The 20244-nt window shown below is 43.2% G+C and overlaps 2 protein-coding genes across 11 annotated transcripts; one reads left to right on the top strand and one right to left on the bottom strand.

Moving 5' to 3' along the window:
- Positions 1–114: 114 nt before the first annotated feature.
- Positions 115–19884, bottom strand: LOC135644531 (uncharacterized). Of its 10 annotated transcripts, none has more exons than XM_065162184.1 (11): positions 19682–19882; positions 19005–19278; positions 14070–14255; positions 13619–13990; positions 13437–13533; positions 13173–13334; positions 12915–13050; positions 12632–12797; positions 12261–12375; positions 1795–1894; positions 115–485 (listed from the first exon to the last, which is right to left on the bottom strand). In XM_065162184.1, exons 4-6 carry the CDS (start codon positions 13857–13859, stop codon positions 13226–13228), a joined length of 447 nt encoding a protein of 148 aa, XP_065018256.1. In that variant the 5' UTR covers positions 13860–13990; positions 14070–14255; positions 19005–19278; positions 19682–19882; the 3' UTR covers positions 115–485; positions 1795–1894; positions 12261–12375; positions 12632–12797; positions 12915–13050; positions 13173–13225. The 10 variants fall into 10 exon arrangements, 9 of the variants coding, with proteins under 9 accessions (XP_065018256.1, XP_065018257.1, XP_065018258.1 ...); XM_065162185.1 differs by having other exon boundaries at positions 19733–19875; XR_010498498.1 differs by lacking the exon at positions 19005–19278 and having other exon boundaries at positions 19682–19884.
- Positions 2830–11909, top strand: LOC135644530 (protein disulfide isomerase-like 1-4). The gene is made up of 12 exons (XM_065162178.1): positions 2830–3453; positions 3978–4107; positions 9072–9237; positions 9327–9445; positions 9524–9604; positions 10141–10227; positions 10326–10400; positions 10555–10623; positions 10710–10790; positions 10866–11000; positions 11340–11396; positions 11547–11909. The coding sequence occupies exons 1-12, from the start codon at positions 2873–2875 to the stop codon at positions 11724–11726; spliced, it is 1761 nt and encodes a 586-aa protein (XP_065018250.1). The 5' UTR covers positions 2830–2872; the 3' UTR covers positions 11727–11909.
- Positions 19885–20244: the final 360 nt, after the last annotated feature.

Consider the following 20244-nt stretch of genomic DNA (forward strand, 5'->3'; position numbering starts at 1 on the left):
TAGAAGATTCAATACACATGCCAGTACATAATACATTCCTGTAATAACATTCATGCGCCAACAAAGCAACCATCTGCTAACTTGGATTAAAACCAAACACTTGAAGAGGATATTTATGAAAGAAAAATGAAGTAAATTGATCAGTAAGGATCATTAGATCGGCAATTAAAATGTGTTGTACACCTAACTTGGGGTACAAACTCAAGTTTTGTTTACGACAACAATACACAGCACAAAGTCGAAATACAATAATTTCAGAAACAACAATCAAAATAGAAAATTTAGGGCTTTAACATTAAAAAGCATATACCACACAGAAAGAAGCAACTGCATCTTTGTTGCATTTGGATAAACTGTCTACTGAACTCGCAACCATCCACGTGAGCTGGATATATGATCAGTGGCCCCGATGTCCCATCTACAGCTTTGTTCCAAATTCGGGCAAATTTATAGGAGCTATTCTTTGCAATCATGTGCTCTTTGGGCTGCAGGGTAAAAGATAGCATCTTATTGTCATAGATCTCTGTCCTATTTTAGAAAGAAAAAAACACAATATGTTGATAGTAGGTAGATAGGCCGGTTACAATAAAAGACATAGAAAAGTCGGTTTTCATTATGTGACAAGAGAATATTGAACTGAAGCTAACATTTTTGTTGTTTTGTGTTTCATTAACTTTGTTAAAATTGTTTTGTCACAAGTGAAGAACAGAAATGCCAGATACTTACATTTAGTATCAACTAATATATCCATCTAATAATAAGATTCGATCACAAAGAACCACTGCACCAAAAGTGTTCTGTAAATTCTGGCATGAACATCATATTTATGGCACATCCTTCTTTCTCATATCAAAAATCCTACATGTACATTTTCCTTATAGTACAATAAACTTTGACAAATACTAGCAACTTACATGGAAAGACAGTGACCATTAAAACTTTTCACCTGGTCATTTACTTTTGCTCCATTTTGGTGCTAGGACAGCCACAACTTTTAGACATAAGCTAAGAGTATGCTTCTGCCTAAAAGTTATTCCTATGATTTTTCAGAACAGTAAAAATGTACACCAAGTTGCTATTCCAATGAAGAATGTCACGATGCACACTAACGCCTAATTGCTTACAGCAAAAGCCCCCCATAACAGCATAAACCGGGACAATGTGAAGCCTATACAAACCCTTCCAATCGTCCAAAGTTACCATATCAAATTGGTTCAGCTGAAGCAAGCCAGATGTCATCCTCCACATACAGAAAAGCTTTCAATATCTATCTTTTTGGATTCTGAAATGTAGATCCAACCTAAGTGGATGCACAGACTTGCATCAAGTTTGTGGCCTATTATGATAACTTGCCAACTTGGTTGTCACCAGATAGCAAATTATTTCTATGAAGGAAACAGATTCTTTGCTAATATACCATATAGAATTTACAGCCTTGCACAATACATGTCTTGGAATTCAAATGCATGGTGCCCAAGAGTTTGTCCAACATATCTCCCAAAATTCCATAACACGCAAGTCCTGTTTGCGGAGGAACAAGGTCAAGAAGATTCAATTAATACGTTAAAAGATGACTCCATTTAGTTGATGTAATACATTTCTTTAGTGTGTGTGCTCACTCATCAATTGTTCACAATCATGGAACCACAATGTCTCACAACAAAGATCAGATGTTGGGATTGGATAATAGAATTAATGTGAACTAGCATTTGAAGGAAAGAAGATTTCAGCATGTCATGAATTCTCCATTAATGTTAAAACTAAGAATATAATTGCGAATGAGATCGAACCTACCTCATACTAAACGAATCTGTTGTCAGTGTATGGCCCTGCGGTTCTGGAAAAGGATCGAAGCCGTGAAGGCGGTCCCTAAGGCAACACCAATAAGACGCTCCTGCATCAACAAGCTCCATCAAGATCGTTCCTTCCCCCAACAGAATACATAGGTTAATCTCAACTAGTTACTCTCCCAACCAAAAGATCTACATACATGCAAAGAAAATCATTATCCGCAAAGGAAGAATCGATCGCAAGGCAATGTTTTTTATAGAACCTAAAAATCAAGAAAGGCGGGTTCCGACCATACGGAACAGATATTCGAATCCAAAGCCGAAGGAATTGAGGGCTAGATTGGGAGAAAGAGTAACATTTCGAATCGAAATGTTCCATTCACCTGTGAAAGGATACTGATCATATTCGCCGGTCACGATTTCAAGTGATTCCTTCTGCCCCATTTCCAAGGGCGTGGAGAGAGGGCAATGCGATGACAACCGCGGCGGAGTCCCAGCGGCAAGTACTCTCTCCACAGCTTTGCACGAACCGGGTCAGGCCGGGTTCGCTGGTCGCGAGACAACCCGGCCCGATCCTCCTTCTGATCGGGCTTGTATACAGAGGAGGATCGAACCCGGCCCGATCCGCCTTCTGATCGGGCTTGTATACAGAGGAGGATCCGACCCCGCTGCAATTTCGGATGTCTGCAGGATTCGCCAAGTCAACAAACCGTTGACTGACGTTGCTCACATCGCAAGAACGTCCGTCTCACGATAACGCGGGCAACGCACGTTGATATGTCCCTAATCGACCGTCCGATTCATCACAACGGCCAGATCTGCGCTTCGTTTCTTAAAACCCGTAAACTGCGGCTACATCTCCCCGCTTACCTGTCACCAGCACGCGGGAAGACCAACGTGGCCGCGCGTGACTCGTCCAAATTTGGCCTTTCACGTCATTGCACGAGTCCCATGAGCCCACGTGGCCAAACGGCTTCCCCTTGTCGCCTTCGGTCGCTCACGCGAAGCACCCGCCGTCCGTTTCCTTACAAAACCCCTCCCAAACCCCAACCACGTCATCGAACCGAGCTCGAGGTGTAGACATGGCGTCTCGAGCTCTCCTCCTTGCCCTCGCGATCTCGTCTCTCCTCCTGGTCCATGCCGCCCTCGCCTTCGCACCCAAGGGGCGCGCCGATCTGGACCACGACGAGGAGGATCTCAGCTTCCTCGACGAGGAGGACAACGGAGCCGCTGACAGTCACGACGATGGTGGCTTAGGACACTACGCCGACGAGTCCCATTCGGAGGCCGACAAGGAGCCGGAGTACGCCGACCAGGATCAGTACGATGCCTTCGACGATGCCGACTACGGATCGCACGACATGTCGCCCACGATAGACGAGACGGACGTCGTGGTGCTCACCGACGGCAACTTCAGCGACTTCCTGGCGAAGCACCGCCACGTGATGGTCGAGTTCTACGCGCCGTGGTGCGGGCACTGCCAGGCCCTCGCGCCGGAGTACGCGGCCGCCGCCACCGAGCTCCGCGGGGAGGACGTGGTGCTCGCCAAGGTGGACGCCACGGAGGAGAACGAGCTCGCGCAGCGTTTCGAGCTGCAGGGATTCCCCACTGTGCTCTTCTTCATCGACGGCGTCCACAAGGACTATCCCGGCCAGAGGAGTAGGTAATTTGTCCGAGGGTGGCTTCACCCTTTCCTTACATCTGAGCCCTCTTTGCCTGGATCTGCTTCCATCCAACCTAATTTATCTAAATTCCTTTGCCAATGCGCTCTGTCTAGTATCTTAGTCATAAATTATGGTGTTCTTATCTTTTTCTTCCTTTCTGAGAGGCGTCTTTGGAATTGCTTTCATCCGGATTTTTTAGTCTTCTAAAGCTATGATATTGTAGATATCAAGATTGTAGGCCTTGGCTGAAATGGACTTGAATCTGCGTCAGGGAACTATTGAAGACCTTACAGGATCCACTAAAGAATGGTGGAAACTTGAATTAGGTTCAGTGTTACTAACAATACATGGGGATGGCCCAAGAAAAACCCTAAGGAGAAAGGCCATGTGGTTGTCAGAAATTCTCTTTTGTCCACTTTTACTTTACCTGTTGCTTAATTGTACTGTTTCCTTTTTGGTGCTTTAAGAATTACAAAAACATTTTGACGAGTACATGATGCTGTGTTTTATCTTTTATGAGCAGGGATGCAATTGTCACCTGGATCAAGAAAAAGATAGGACCTGGAGTTCAAAATATAACCACAATTGAGGAGGCAGAAAAGATCTTGACTTCTGATAGCAAAGTTGTTTTGGGCTTTCTTGACTCTTTGGTGGTATTTTCTTAAGTCCTTGTAACTTTGAGCTCTAGCAAACTTTGACTCTTTGAGTGCTGGAAGCCCATAATGTTTATATTTTGGCTATTACTGTATTTTTTTTTTATATTAGCGGATAGAAATTGACATACTGTCAGATCTTCACTCTATGATCTGACTAATGATTGAAGTAAGATCATTTCATTTTATTTTTGTAACTAATGAGGACCCTACATGAGGAATTTTCTAAGAGAGCAATATCAATGTCCTTTACTATGTTTGTTGGGCTTTGTTGATATTTTTGTGCCTGATGCTTGACATCAGTAACACTTTAGCTATATAGATATGACCGCATTGTCACGAACTTAGTTGGTTTTGCCTAAGTCGTGCGGCACTCTTGCGTGTCCGTCCGCAAAGGTTAACCTCTCTGAAGTCTCCTATAGTTCCTTAGGACCTACAAAAGAGAAAACGAGTTAGAGAAAACACCTCACTCAAGATCCACAAGCAAACATTTCCGAAAATACTTCATAGACAATGCAAATTACAAACAGACTTTACAAGCTCTAAAAGGTTGTACAACAAAAGGTCAAAATGGTTCACTATAGACCGAATATCTCTCACAAGTGTCCACATGACATAACCTTTATTTACAAACCTAAGAAGGCCACCAAACCCAACTAAAATGAGGTTTTTAAGCCTTCGATCGTCCCTCTACATGCTGTGCAAAGCATGAACAAACCAAAAGACATGGACATATATAAGTATTATATCAAATATCCTGTTTAGAACTTTGTCCGTGACATTCTCCCCCACTTATTCCTTCGACGTCCTCGTCGAAGCCTTTTGCCGACACTGCAACTCTTTGCCTTTGCTAAGTCTTCAATCTTCTGCTCCAGCTGCAATGCACCTCTTGGCTCCCAACTGCTCTCCGCTGCTGTTGTTGAGTAGTTGAACTTTTAATCCGCTATGCTGTTTCAACTCGCCAATGACTTTGACTCTAGTGTGGGGTTGGCTGAGTTGTGTTGATCCTTGTTGATTCTTACGAATCATCCAGATGAAAGAAAAGACCATCCTTACTTGCGCTAGTCTCTCAAATACCACATGCTGTTTGAACTGGGTGGATGCTTGTTGGAGCTTTAACGAGCATCACCTCACAAACTTTCGAAGTTTTGGGTCCTTCCTCCACAAAATATCCATCGACTCTTCTTTCATTTAGTTGTCACTTCCAAGTAGATTCGCATCACTTCTGCTTTCGATTGGCATTCTGTTGGGAAATGAAGCGGATAATCTACTCTCAGTAGCACTGATCACTATTGGTGAGGATTTGACAATTATTGTCTTCCATTATCTTCGAAGGGTCTTTGAACCTGTGCAGCGCTCCTTTGCTGGATAGATAAGAGAATTTGGGTACTCGGTTTCGCCCATTCTCTTAAGAGTTGAGAAAGCAATGGTTACTTGACTTCGCCCGTCTCCTCAAGGGTTGTACTCCATGCGTCGAGCTGGTTACTGACCTTCGCCTGCTCTTTGCTCATACTTCTGAAGCACTCGAAGTGTTTGCACTCATTGCATTGAGTTAGCAATTGTGATTTATCTTCTCAATGCCATCAAACTTCTGTAATGCAGGAAGTTTTCACCCCAACTTGGAGTAATTCTCTAATAGATTTGGTCGCCTTTGGGATTGTACCGTCTTCTCCATCAACCCTGTTGTCTACTCCACTGAGTAGCAAAGGTATAGTACTGCGTACTGCCTGCTTCGTTCCTTGGTCGTGCACTCTTGCATGACTCGAAGTCCTTCACTTTCGGTTATCTTGATGAGAAGCTCGTTGACATCGGTCTTACCAAGTTCCTTGGCCTTTGCCCTTCAACCTTGTCTCGGTACTTGGAGTTTGCCTCTGCATGCTCCACCTCCTCAGCCCCTTTTACGACCAAGCGCTCTCCCTTTATGAGAGCAAGGGATCAATGATTTTCATGGAAGTCCCGCCTCTGCGGTACCACGGCGCTGCTATGCCCATGGCCCTACTATCCGTCGCCTTGCATCTGTATCCCTTTTCTTTATGATCAGTAGATATGTCTCTGTGGCACTCCTTCGAGTCCACCTCTATTCTAACTGATGCTTGATTTTGGGTAGCTAAGTCTCTTTGTACTCGTCGTCGCTTCCTCGCCCCTTTCGACCCCCTGCTTCAACACCTCTGTGTTCTCCAAGTAGCTCCATTTGGTCGATGGAAAGACAGACTGCAACTCCCATGCATGGCCTTTGCCATCATGTTGTAGGGTTTGCAATGATTCTGTTCTCTTTAGCTTCCTTGGTAGCAACGTTCGCTTACTCGACCTTGTCCTCTGACTTGCCGGGCTCCCTTAAGCGAATATGGGCTCTGGAGCAGTCCAACTCTCCAGCTGCTTTGATCATACCTCTGCATGATCAAGTCCCTCCCATGGGACTCACTGGTACTTGCATTCGAACTTTTCCCTCGGTGGAACACAGCCCCCATATACTGATAACCAAGGCTTTCATCTGATGCAAGATTCGATGCACACACGGTAGACCCGCCTCTGTGGTATCATGGCCTTCAATCCTTGAATCCATAGCCCTTCTTGCCGTCGTGTTATTCACCAAAGTGGAGCTTCCAGTAGCTCCTGATCATACCTCCGTATGATATAGTTCCTCACGGGACTAGTCATGTGTATCGCATTGTCACGAACTGTTCCACCACAATCCGCTGCACCATGTCGCCTCCTGGTGATATCTCCATTGCATTCTGATCCTAGTGGGATGAACTCGAATTGTGATCCCTCCATGTGTGGCCTCTACCAATACATCGTAGGGTCTCTTCCACCTTCGATTTTGTTCGCTTCTTTGGCAATCGACCTTTATCCACCCGCTCTTGGGTCACACCTAGATGAAGCACCGCTCTAGGATAGTCCGTCGCCTAGTAGCTCCCGAAGTCCACCGACTTCGCTGAAAATGATGCACCATTGTCTGAATCCTGGGCCTCTACCCCTACTAGCACAATCTCTGCTGCGCACTGCTTCCTTCATGGCAACTTGAATGGCAACACTGTGGCATATTCTTCAAGAGTACTTGTCTTTGCGTCCTCTTGCCCCGTGCCAAGGCCTTTTTAACCTAACTTCGCCTCCGCAAGTTGAGTCGCCTTAGTTCCTCCATCAAATGTTTCTTCGAGATAAGGTGCATGTGCCCATAAGCTCCCTTTGTCTTTAGCACTATGCAAGATGAGTCTGCTCCATCAGAATGAAGGACCCATGGAACAACATGATCCTGCTCTTGCCTCTGCAAGAGTTCATGTCCTTGACCTCTGTCCAAGGAAAGCTCTGTGCCTCCACTCCGTGTTCCATCTTCTATGCCGGCTTCCTTTATGCGGCTTGGGTACTTCACAAAGTTACACCCAAGTTGTTCCGTTCCTCGTTTTTGCATTGAGTTGATGGTGGCCCTCGTGCCCACCATTCCACGGGTCAGCTCTCCCTTGAGTCTGATCTCCATATCAACTCCAAGTGTGCCTTCATTTGTGTTGCATTGGGTCGCTCCCCCACTTGATCTCGCAATGCATCCACCAATGCATTCTCTCAAGCGAGATCATGCGACGACTCCTCGCCGCTCGCTTGGTCCATTGAGCTTCGTGGAGTTGTTGTTTTTTAGCTACTCCTCCTCAACATGTGCGGTCTGTTGCACATGATTCTCCCTCTGGAGATCCGGGACTTATCCCTCCTGGATATCTATCCCGTTGGAACAATATCTCTCTTCGTTTCGGAGACCACCATCCCTTTGGACTACTCCGATTTACTGAACAAACTGCGCATTGTTCTGCTTCCTGCAAACGCATTTGCTAGATTGCGACTCCACGTCAATACAGCCCCCACTACATCACTCAAGGCCTAGCAATATGCTGAACTCGCTGCACACTTCAGCCTCCTACGAACGTATCCTTCACATGCCGAAGAGAAAGTTTCAATGCTCCATGGCGTCGACTTTCGGTCGTCTTGGGATGGCCGCGAACATTCCATCGTCCGCATACAAGCCCATGCATGAGTACCGAATTCTTCGAGTTAGCAATTCCCCTCACCTCTGTGAGCTTTGCACAACTCTTTCGGTCGCTGAGCAACTCATTCCACCTTGCATAGTCTCATTTTTTACCAAGCGCCTCGCTTGCCTTGAGCACCATTAAGCATAGTTGTCAACATTGAGTCGTAGCTCAAACTCAGCTATCCCAACCTTTATGCGCTCCGCATTCTTCCAAGCTTGCTTGTTCTCGTGATGCCTCTTGCGCGAAGGGTTGGCCATTCCTCTGAATGCCAATCTCAGATGCCCGCTCCTCCGAGCGACTCCTTTTCCCTACATCTCCATGCTCGTTTTCCCCCAAACGGTCGCGCGTGTGCTGACTGCCCTCAACGCAGCCCCACTAGGTCCCCCACGTTTGCATGCCAAGTGTTTCTATGAGTGCTTGTCCCGCTCTAATACCATCTGTCACGAACTTAGCTAGTTTTGCCTAAGTCGTGCGGCACCCTTGCGTGTCCGTTCGCAAAGGTCAGCCTTCCTGAAGCCTCCCATGGTCCCTTAGGACCTACAAAAGAGAAAACGGGTTAGAGAAAATGCCTCACTCGGGATCCACAAGCAAACATTTTCGAAAACACTTCATAGACAATGCAAATTACAAACAGACTTTACAAGCTCTGAACGGTTACGCAACAAAGGGTCAAAATGGTCCACTACAGACCGAATATCTCTCACAAGTGTCCACATGACACAACCTTTATTTACAAGCCTAAGAAGGCCACCAAACCCAACTAAAATGGGGCATTTAAGCTTTCGACCGTCTCTCTACATGCTGTGCAAAGCATGAACAAACCAAAAGACACGAACATATATAAGTATTACATCAAACATCCTGTTTAGAACTTTGTCCGTGACAGCATTGTTACAAATGATTCTTTTGTTCAGTAACTTTTTTTGTATTTCTTTTTAATATCTGCAGGGTGATGAAAGTCAGGAACTTTCCTCAGCTTCAAAACTCGAAGATGGCATTAACTTCTACCAATCTGTCAATCCTGATGTTGCAAAGCTTTTTCATATTGATCCCAATGCTAAACGTCCTTCTTTGGTGTTATTGAAAAAGGAGGCAGAAAAAATTTCCTACTATGGTATGCTCATTTGTGTAGTGTTCTGAAGGTATTTGTTCTTGAAATAAAGTGTAAAAGGTAGATATTGACTGTAGTTTCAATTTTTGTAGATGGTCAATTCAGTAAGTCAGCAATTGTTGATTTTGTGTTTGCTAACAAGCTTCCACTGGTCACTACATTTACAATGGAAACTGCCCCAGAAATATTTGAAAATCCTATTAAAAAACAGGTAGGCCCTACTTGTATGTTAAATGTAATTACTTTCATTTCAGTTTATTTTCTCATTTGGATTCTTTTCTTCTATCAGCTTTTGCTCTTTGCCATCTCAAATGATACCAATAAAGTCATGCCAGCATTCCAGGAGGCTGCAAAATTGTTTAAAGGAAAGGTTCGTGCTAATATTTCTAACTTGCAGTCTCTATAAGTTCTTTAGAAAGATGAAAAATACTGTTTCTTTAATTTCAGTCATAATAAACTATCAGATTTTATGTTGATGAAAGTACAACTGTTATTCTATTTATACAAACAAATAAAAAATTCTATGGAATGTACGCAAGCAGATCTCTGGTGTTCTACTCTATGTTAGCATGTTGGTTGTTCAGGCTTCCTTTGGTAGCTCTCAGTTTTAGTTTTGAAGAGATAATGATAAGCTTTTGGAGGGTAGTCACTATGATGTGAGAAGCTAGTCCATCAAATGATTCATTTCTTTCTTTTTCCCCTTTAAATCGTTGGCAAATATTTGGTGGTCATTTTATTAGGTTCCTTTCTGACAATCAAGTGGCTAGGTATTATTCACAACATAACTTTTCATCTAACTCCAGTCATATTTTCTGATCCCTGATGCTATGTAATATATACAAGGTTATTTATCTCCATTTTGTTCTATGAGATCTGACTAGTGACATTTTCTATTTTCATCTCAAGCTTATCTTTGTATATGTCGAGATGGACAAGGAGGATGTCGGTAAACCAGTTTCAGATTACTTTGGAGTGACTGGAGATGGTCCTCAGGTAAGTATTTCTCCCATATTCAATCCAAAATTTGGTCTTCAATTGATCATTGACATTTCAATCTTATCCACAATATTGCATCTGTATGACTTGGACAGGTTTTGGCATACTCGGGAAATGAGGATGCCAAGAAATTTTTTCTTGATGGTGAAGTCACACTTGATAATGTTAAGGTTAATATCACTAGATCCGTGTCTTAAATAATGCCAAGACCATGTTATTTGGTACACCGATGTTCTTGACATATTGCAATAATATATCAACTTTCTGAAATTCATGTTCCTATGCATGTATTCATGAAATCTGAAGTTTGCTTTCTTGATTTAGAGTTTTGCTGAGGGTTTCCTGGACGATAAGCTTAAGCCCTTCTATAAATCAGATCCGATACCTGAGACAGTGAGTTGCCTAGTTTTCCACTTCAGCTTCTATCTACTGTGCAATATCTCTGATCAAAGAATCTATATTATTGTAATTGTGCACAGAATGATGGGGATGTGAAAATTGTTGTTGGTAAGAATTTTGATGAAATTGTCCTGGATGAGTCCAAGGATGTTCTTCTTGAGGTAAATCAATTAATCGACATAAATGAAGTAAACAATTTTTATTTGTAATTTGTTGTTAATTCATCTCTGATCCAGATATATGCACCATGGTGTGGGCATTGCCAAGCACTAGAACCAACATATAACAAGCTTGCCAAGCATCTACGGGGCATCGAGTCTCTAGTTATTGCAAAAATGGATGGCACCACAAATGAGCACCCTCGGGCCAAGGTCTTAATTCTCTCTTCGATAAACTTGACACTCAGATTGACTTGAGAATTGGTTTTTGATACATAATTCATTTTTATGTTCATGTTCATCCCATAGAGTTATTCTGTCAGAGTTGAAGCTTCAAGTTTGTACCACGGTCAACTATGTCATATAGTGTCTTATATAAATAAATAAATATGTATGTATGTAGTATGTATGTATGCAGTTAAACTTTCTTGATGTGTTTAATGATACCAGTGAACCTAGTCTTCGTGATTAATCAGCAAGCAAGAGAGTCAAATATTTTACTTCCCTACATGGAAGCATGGGAGCTGAATGTATGTGTTTTATTTGTTTCAGACTGATGGCTTCCCTACACTTCTCTTCTTTCCAGCTGGGAACAAAAGCTTTGATCCGGTAACTACATTATACTTTTTAACTCAGTGCCGTAGATATTTTCTTAATTATCCTTTTCCCTTTACCTATTGTCCATGAACATTTTTATGATATTATTTTGAAAATGTATTGTAATTTTCACTTGTTTACTTTGATACCCAAATCATGTAGATCACAGTGGATACTGACAGAACAGTGAAGGCATTCTATATATTCATCAAGCAACATGCAGCAATCCCTTTCAAGCTCCAGAAGCCGGCAGCAGCCGCAAAATCTGAGACCACCACGGACGGATTGGCTTCCTTCGTCGGTGAGAAGAGTGCGACCCCGGACGTGAAAGATGAATTGTAAGTCTTTCAAGGAGCACAAAATCTAGAATTGCTTTTTTGGCATGTGGAGGTTTTAGTTTTATTAGCTTTGAGCAATAGATGTCCCTGTAGAATTAAGACTTAAATTACAAGAATAATGGACTGCTGATGCCCCCTTTCTCTTGTGGAATAGAATGGTTCACTAGAATTAACGTGCTTTTCTTAAGCATGAAAAATGACCAACATCTTTTCTGCCGTGTGGCTGTGCTTTGAATGATTATATGGTATGGAAGACATCATCTATAAATTTATGAGTTGATAATTCATAATGCAGATAATTCAGATGGGATAGTTTTGATGAAAATACAGATGTACAGAATTTATGAGATCCATGAAGGAATGTACAAACCAGATGAAATATGTTATCTAGCTTAATATGGAGCGATGCATTAGATTACTGCTAGAATTCAAGTGGAGGTCAGACATGTTAGATCCTGTAGTATTTGTTCCACCACAACAGCACAAGAAAATATTGCTACCCCAACTAGTACAACAGGCACAGCATGAGATGACATACCTTCTCGAAGACCATCAACTTGCTCGTCTTTGTCCTCGTCCTTATCTTAGGAACTTCTCGCCCAGGCCATTGCAGGTGGAAGAATCCCATACAGTACCATCATGCAGTAACCACCCTTGAAGAAAGTAGTCTAATTAGACAAAAGATGCAAAGGAGCATAATTCCATCTTCAAGAAGATGATGCAGCAGAAGACCAGCAACAATCTATGCTAGCAACTAAAAAGGAAAAGTCTGAATGTACACGGATAAAGACATCGTTCCATAGTTCATTATACTCCATCAGAAAAAGGTAGAAATCAGGGAACATCGTGTGTAGGAGAACCTGGAAAGATTCAGATTTGCATGTTTTGCTCGAACGTTTACCGCAATACCTGTTGCTATGGAAAATGCATCTGATACAACTGTTGAAACGAGAATCGACGGAAAAATCACTATGGAAATTGCCGAAATATTCAGCTTGCTGCTCTCCCACCATTTTGTTGCTTCACAGTCTTCTGTGGCATCTCCTGTACCATCATCGCTGCTCTTTGGTTCTTCCTGTGACCACAAGTAAGGTAGCTTCGGTATCATCAAGCAGGATTTTGATATCTATTTACAGATTCTGTAGAACGCTGAGGAATTTCAAGTGAAAACAAGATTTCCATTTTATCTTACTTGTACAGAAGCATGGAAGCTGCTGAGTTGTTCTACGAAGAACAGAGAGAAGCCAAGGAGAGTGCCAATTAGTGATGTCCCGACTGCTAGAATTGAGAATGTTTCCACCATCGGCAACATGCTGCTCCACCTTATGCTGACACAACAAATCGATCAGAGATGAACTATCTCCATGGGCATATATTTATCTATTCTGCAAACAGAGTCTAGCCATGCATGCACATGGACTGTGCTCATGTGATTACGTCTAAGCCATACCTTATGAGCAATCAATAGCATGGGATCAGTGGCATCCAAATTGGAGGAGATTCCTAGTGCGATACTTTTCCCACACCAGTAAAGAGATCAATGGCACGGTGCTGCCTAAAAGAATTGAGAACCTCACCCGTGCTAGATTGCCACCGAGATATGCACAGATGACTGCAGGACGAAGAAGAAGAAGAAGAAGCATCAGCAAGATTGTGGTTCACGTTCATCACTAACTGTTTAATTGCTTTGCAACCCTGCAGTAGTATTCAGTACCAGGTGGTCTGTGGCGCCTTCGCCCAATCTGAGGAGGTTACTGAGACCGTCCCACCACCAAAGGAGACAGACATGGCCTCGATCAGTACCAGTAAACCTTTGGTTAGTGCCATTCCAGCATTAGTGAGAAGAAGATCTCAACTGTAGTAGCCATTTAGAGAGAGAGAAAGCAGCAGCCAAACCTATCATTGTGACGGTCAGCCATTGATTCACTTGGTCTGTGATGGTCATGCCACCGACCAGTATGAGCAGTGCCACGAGGAGCGTGAAGAGGTTGCCCAAGGTGGAAGCAGGAAGGCCGATCAAGTGAGAGAGAACTTCCCCTGACTTGGAGGTGTAGGCCACCACACAAGTGTAGCGCAAGAAGAGGTAGGCGACAGTGGCCAAGTTCCCTCCCCAGACGCCCAGTGTCTCCTGAGCCATTGTTCTGAGGGACACAACTTCCAAGTCATCCCCTGCTTCCTCAACTCAATGTTTACTTCGGCTAGCAAAAGGGCTTCGATCACCAGGACCACCCATCACAGGATTATGGATATCGCACTTGGAATGAATCCCTGCATTAGGACATGACGGATGAGAAAAAGCATATGCTTTCTAGACCATTCAGAGAGAGAGAGAGAAAGAAGCATATACCGCAGGAGAAGTTTTTTCTAGTAGAGCAAGTATTCCAGAACCGATGCTGGTTCCGACGATCCAGGAGACCGCACCGAGCATGGTTCCCTTCTTCCCTGCACCTTCTGGATCAGGTGAGTGCAGGGGCTCATCGTCCGAGGTCGACCCGGCCTTGGCCGCCGTGGGTAGCGTCTTATGGCTCCTGATCTGTACTTTCTTGTGTTAGAACCCTTGAAGATTCTAAACTTGGGGTTGATCTCTTTAGGGGATCGACCTCCTTGGAACTCTATAGGGGTTCCTCCCGCAGAAAATATTCATCTATTGCTTATCTAAAGAGAAGGAATACATGGCTATTTATAGGGCTTCTAAACCCTAACTCCTAATAGGACTCCTACTTAAGACTCTTACTTCTAACCAACTCCTAATAGGACTCCTAGTCAAGACTCCTATTCCCTTACAACTCCTAATTCTTCTCTAAGAAAACACCTCCTACATGAATGCCCCTCTCAATTAGGACTCTCCTAGCTAGAGTCCTAACAGAATGTCCCTCTCAATTAGGACTCTCCTAGTTAGAGTCTTAACAGTTTTACATGAATGTCCCTCTCAATTAGGACTCTCCAAGCTAGAGTCCTAACAGACCCGCCCTCTTCAAATCAGCCTTGTCCTCGAGGCTGATGATTCGTGAATTCTGGGAATTTGATCTTCAAGTCGTCATAGTTCTCCCAAGTGGCATCTTCTATTGGTAGGTTCGCCCACTGTATTAGCACTTCATTAGTGGGTCGTCGTCGTCGAGTCACGATCCGTCGATTAATAATGGCACTTGGCTGGGTCTGGAGTTCTCTTTGGGTAGTCATATTTGGTGGGTGGCTTTGGGCTGTCTCCAAGCACCTATTTAAAACTTTCGTCTGGCTGTTGGTTTGTGAATGATATGTCGTACTCCTTTTCAATTTAGTACCCTGCATATGGAATAACTTTGTCCAAAATCTGCTCTTGAAGATGCAAGTAGAATTTGTCACAAGCACAATGTGTCCCTTATAGCATAATTCTTTTGAGTCCCGATTGTAATGAGCCACGGAGCTTGGTGCTTCCTCTAATTTTTTTTGTATCTTACTGGTCTCCGAATCTTCCTGCCATTCCATCTTAATATCCTCAAGGAAGTCGCTGGTTGGAAGTAAAACGATCAAAAATTCAGCTTGCTCAAGTAGCTGCGAAAGCTCATCTGCAACAATATTCTCTTTCCACCTTTTGTAAGTTATTTCATAATCAAATCCAAGAAGTTTTGTTACCCATTTTTGCTGCTCAGGGGATGATATCTTTCGCTCCAAAAAGTACTTAAGGCTTTTTTGGTCGGTTTTAATTTGAAATCGTCGACCAATCAAGTAGGGTCTCCACCGCGTTGCTGCGCGCACAATGGCGAGCATCTCCTTATCATATGTTGACTTATTTTTATATGAGGGAGATAATGCCTTGCTAGTGTATGCGAGTGTTCGACCATCTTGCATGAGAATGACTCTAATTCTGACTCCAGATGTGTCGGCCTCAATAATGAAGGGTCGGTTGAAATCTGGTAGTGTTAGCACCGGCGTTGTCGTCATGGCTGCCTTAAGTTTGTCGAAGGCCGTGGAGGCTCTGTCCAACCATTGGAGGACATCTTTTTTCAGTAAGGAAGTAAGTGGTGCACTGATCTTTCCATAGTTTTTCACGAACTTGCGGTAGTAGCCTGTTAAACCCAGAAAGCCATATAGCAATTTTATTTTTCCCGGGGTCAGCCAGTTTTGCATTGCTCCAATTTTGAAGGGGTCCACCGTCACACCTTTCTCTGATATGATATGCCCAAGATATCCCAACTTTTGTTGAAGAAAGTAAAAATTTCTAGTAGCCGTTGTGTGTTCGAAAGGCAGTTTTCGGTATGACTTCTTCGTACACTCGTATTTGATAATACCCGGATCAAAGGTCCATCTTTGTGAAGATTTGTGCTCCCTTTCATATAGCAATTCATCTAGTACTGGAATAGGGTATTTATCCTTGATGGTTATGCCATTGAGAGCTCGGTAATCAACGCATATTCGCCATGTTCCATCCTTCTTGTGTACAAGTAGCACCGGTGAAGGGTAAAGGTTGCAACTCGGCCGAATAACTCTTGTTTCGATCATCTCTTTTATAATCCTTTCTATTTCATCCTTCTGGAGATGTAGATACTGATATGGCCAAGTATTTACTAAAGATTTGCCTGGAAGAATCGTTATACAATGATCATGCCGACGGGTAAGAGGTAGGTTGCACGGTTCGTCAAATATATTTGAAAATTCAGCAAGCAAAGGAAGTAGATTTGGATCTTCAAATTCTATTGGCTCTCCCTTAGTTTGCTGCTCAAGTTGTACCAAAAAGCCACTGCATGCTTTATGCAAATCGTTGTTATGTCGCCCCCACGTTTCCCGTGCAATGTCACCTGTTTCTCCTTACTGTAAAATTTCATAATTAGTTTCATAAAATTCCAGAAAATATCACCTAATGTCGTCAACCATTTAATGGCCTCATGATTGTTAAGAGGGAGAAGGAAGAAATCTGCAATTATCTCTTGGTCCTTCAGCAACAGTTTCACTTGCGGGCGCCTACGATCATACTTCAAAATCCATCCGTTGGCGACCTTAATGACAAACCTGCTGCAATTCTCAATAGGTAAGTTCATATGGACAGCAACCTTACTGTGTACGAAGTTTTTAGTGCTTCCCGTGTCGATGAGAACAGTGATCGGTTGTTGTTTGAGAAGGCCTCCAACTTTCATCGTTTGCGGGTTTGAGTAGCCAGCTAGTGTATGTACCGTAACTTCGGTCGGTTGTGGCTCTTCTTCTGCATCTTCTTCTTCATGTTCAAGGATCTCTTTTGGATGTTCAATGACCTCTTCTTCTATCGGTTCTATCATAAGAAGTCCCCCTTTACTACAACGATGCTCATGGCTCCACGGCTCATCACAATGCCAACATAACCCCTTCGCATATCGCTCCCGAAGCTCTTCTCTTGTTAACCTCTTTGGTGTAGGGACTTGGTCAATAATAGGGGGGGCTGAGGGCTTCAATATTATTGGTTGAGGAGCGACCCTAGTCCTCCGAGCTTCATGGTTCAATTGCTCCTCTTGATGTTGTGCGAAAGAGATGGCTGCCATAAGCGTATACGGTTGTCGCGCTTTAACTTCTCCTCGGATCTCCGGCTTCAAGCCCTCAATGAAGGTCCTCAATAGCTGTTTTTGAGACCAATCACGAGTTTGATTAGATAACCTTTCAAACCTGGTTTGGTACTCCTGAATGGTGGAGGTTTGTTGGATCTTTGCTAGTTGTTCGTCAATATTCTCATAATCGGTTGGTCTGAAGTGAATCAGCAGTCCTTCTTTGAATTGACGCCATGAAAGGACTCCATAAGTATGTTCAAACCAGTCAAACCACTGTATAGCATCCCCTTCAAGATGTATAGCTGCAATTTTCACCATAGATACATCCGCGGTTTTGTGGTACCGAAAATATCGCTCCGCGCGCGAGATCCAACCAATCGGGTCTCCTTCTTCCCATCTAGGGAAGTCCACTCTCATGCATGGATAGTTGGGGTTGGTCATAGAGCCTACCCTCCCTTGGAAGTCATCTCTTCGGGCTTGGTGTGATTGGGCAAAGCTCTCTCCTTGATATGATTTCTTCGGGCTTAGTGGTCGACCCAATCTGAGTTCGATAAAGAGCGTCCGAATCTTATCCTCCATTCGCGCCTCCAAGGCTTCGAATTTAGCATTGATTGCCTCCTTAGATGCCATAGTATATGGCCCCAAATCAATGATGTTAAGATCTCTCTTTTGCTGTTGGGTTAAAGGCATGTATAGGTTGAGAGAAGTGATAGTCGAAAGTGTTGGTGGATTGGTGGATGTAGGCTGCGGTTTAGGCTTGTTTTGTGGCTGTTTTGGGTGCAGTTTGAGGGTGTGGTTTGGTAGAGTTTTAGGGCTGTGGATGAAAGTTTTGGATCTGTGGTAGATGGTAGCAAAGGTTTGACAGAAATCCGTAAAAGTTGCAGCAAGTATGTGCTGTCTTGTAAGAGTAGAATTGTCGTCGAAGAAACAACAGTTTCTCGACGTAATTTCCACCAAAAACTTGAGAGAATTGAGGAGGGAATTGATAGCAAAATCACAGTTTATATGACAGCAAGGATATCTAATTTAATCAAGAAAATTTCGGCAGTATAACAGCAAGGAAATTGGTGCAAGTTGCAATTGCAGAATTATCGTTGAAAAATTTCAGCAGGCTACGATGAAAATTTGCAGTAACATAAAATCATTTTTAGAGATGAATTTCTTAATAGATCAATCTTAGATGGAAGCCATGATGATATATGAAGTGTATAAGAAATTTCATTCAAAAAAGATTGCAAATAGATGGGTTAAGGCAACGATATGCAGCTGAAATTTTCTGCAGCATAGATTTTCAAGTGCAGCAGATTGGACATAAAATATCAGTAGTTTATATTAAGAATTTTTCAATGAAACCAAAGGGAAATCTACTGTTAGGAAGTGTCAAAGATGTCATAAAAATTTCGTAGAAATTTGGATAGAAAAAGCACAGTAGCAAGATCAAACAGATGGTGCTATGCGGCTTGAATTCTGCAATTCAAGTGCAGCAGATTGGACATAAAAGATCAGTAGTTTATATTGAGAATTTTTTGATGAAACCAAAGGGAAATACACTGTTAGGAAGTGTCAAAGATGTCATAAAAATTTCGTAGAAATTTGGATAGAAAAAGCACAGTAGCAAGATCAAACAGATGGTGCTATGCGGTTGGAATTCTGCAATGTATCTTTCGTCGTAGAGATGAAAACTTTGTGACGAAAAGTTTATGCAGCAATATAGGAACGATTTTTTTTTTTTTTTGATTTTCGAATAAGGATAACTAAATTGCAGCAGCAGTAAGATAGGAAACCAGAACCTGTTGCAATTCACGGGGAGATCAAAAGATGATCCGCGGTGGTGGAGATGATGACGGAATTCGGTGACGATCTTTTAAGCAATTGTGGGAATTGCTTTGGATGGTTGTAGAGGGTTGATGGATGGCTGTGGAAGGGCAGCGAGACGCCAAGAACGCTGCTCTGATACCAGGTGTTAGAACCCTTGCAGATTCTAAACTTGGGGTTGATCTCTTTAGGGGATCGGCCTCCTTGGAACTCTATAGGGATTCCTCCCTCCAAGTTGCTGCTCAAAGGCTGCAGAAAAGATTCATCTATTGCTTATCTAAAGAGAAGGAATACATGGCTATTTATAGGGCTTCTAAACCCTAACTCCTAATAGGACTCCTACTTAAGACTCTTACTTCTAACCAACTCCTAATAGGACTCCTAGTCAAGACTCCTATTCCCTTACAACTCCTAATTCTTCTCTAAGAAAGCACCTCCTACATGAATGCCCCTCTCAATTAGGACTCTCATAGCTAGAGTCCTAACAGAATGTCCCTCTCAATTAGGACTCTCCTAGTTAGAGTCCTAACAGTTTTACATGAATGTTCCTCTCAATTAGGACTCTCCAAGTTAGAGTCCTAACATCTTGCAACGCCGTCTCATTGCCCAAACACAAGGAAATGGCATGTCAGAGACGAGAGAAGGAACGTACTGATTTGGGATGGTGCTGCAGAGTGCAGAGTGCTGCAGAGAAGGAACGTACTCATTGGTGCTCCAAATGAGCATGAGATGGCTCTGGTTCTGTGAAAGATTAGGCTCTTTGAGCAGGAAGGCATTCTCAGTCCCTGAGCAAGCGATCGAGAGTTCAGGGGAGGAGAATGTTTGTGGAGGGAATCTGCTGTGCAGCGTCGAAGGAACCAAAAAAATTGTAGAGAATCGAAGGAATAAATGAGTGGCTGTGGAAGAATCTTCGCGATATTGTTGATGATGAGATGAGTGGCTGGAATTGCTCACGCTTTGTACCATTAGATTCTGATGGAAAAAGCTTGTTCAGATCAATCGTGTCTCCGGCACTGCCTGCCAATGGAAGAAGAGGACATGAGAGCAGAGGTTTTCAAGAAGGAAGATCTTCAGGTTGACGCTCGCTTCCTCACGTGTTGAGAGAGGTAGTGACGACCGCCAAAGGAGGGTATTCCGACACCAAAGAGTCCGTCTTTGCATCATCTCCGGCCTCTTCCGCATTGACGTTGAGTCTAAAAAAAATTATATATATAT

The sequence above is a fragment of the Musa acuminata genome, chromosome BXJ3-8, assembly GCF_036884655.1.
Source record: "Musa acuminata AAA Group cultivar baxijiao chromosome BXJ3-8, Cavendish_Baxijiao_AAA, whole genome shotgun sequence".
Taxonomy (NCBI): domain Eukaryota; kingdom Viridiplantae; phylum Streptophyta; class Magnoliopsida; order Zingiberales; family Musaceae; genus Musa; species Musa acuminata.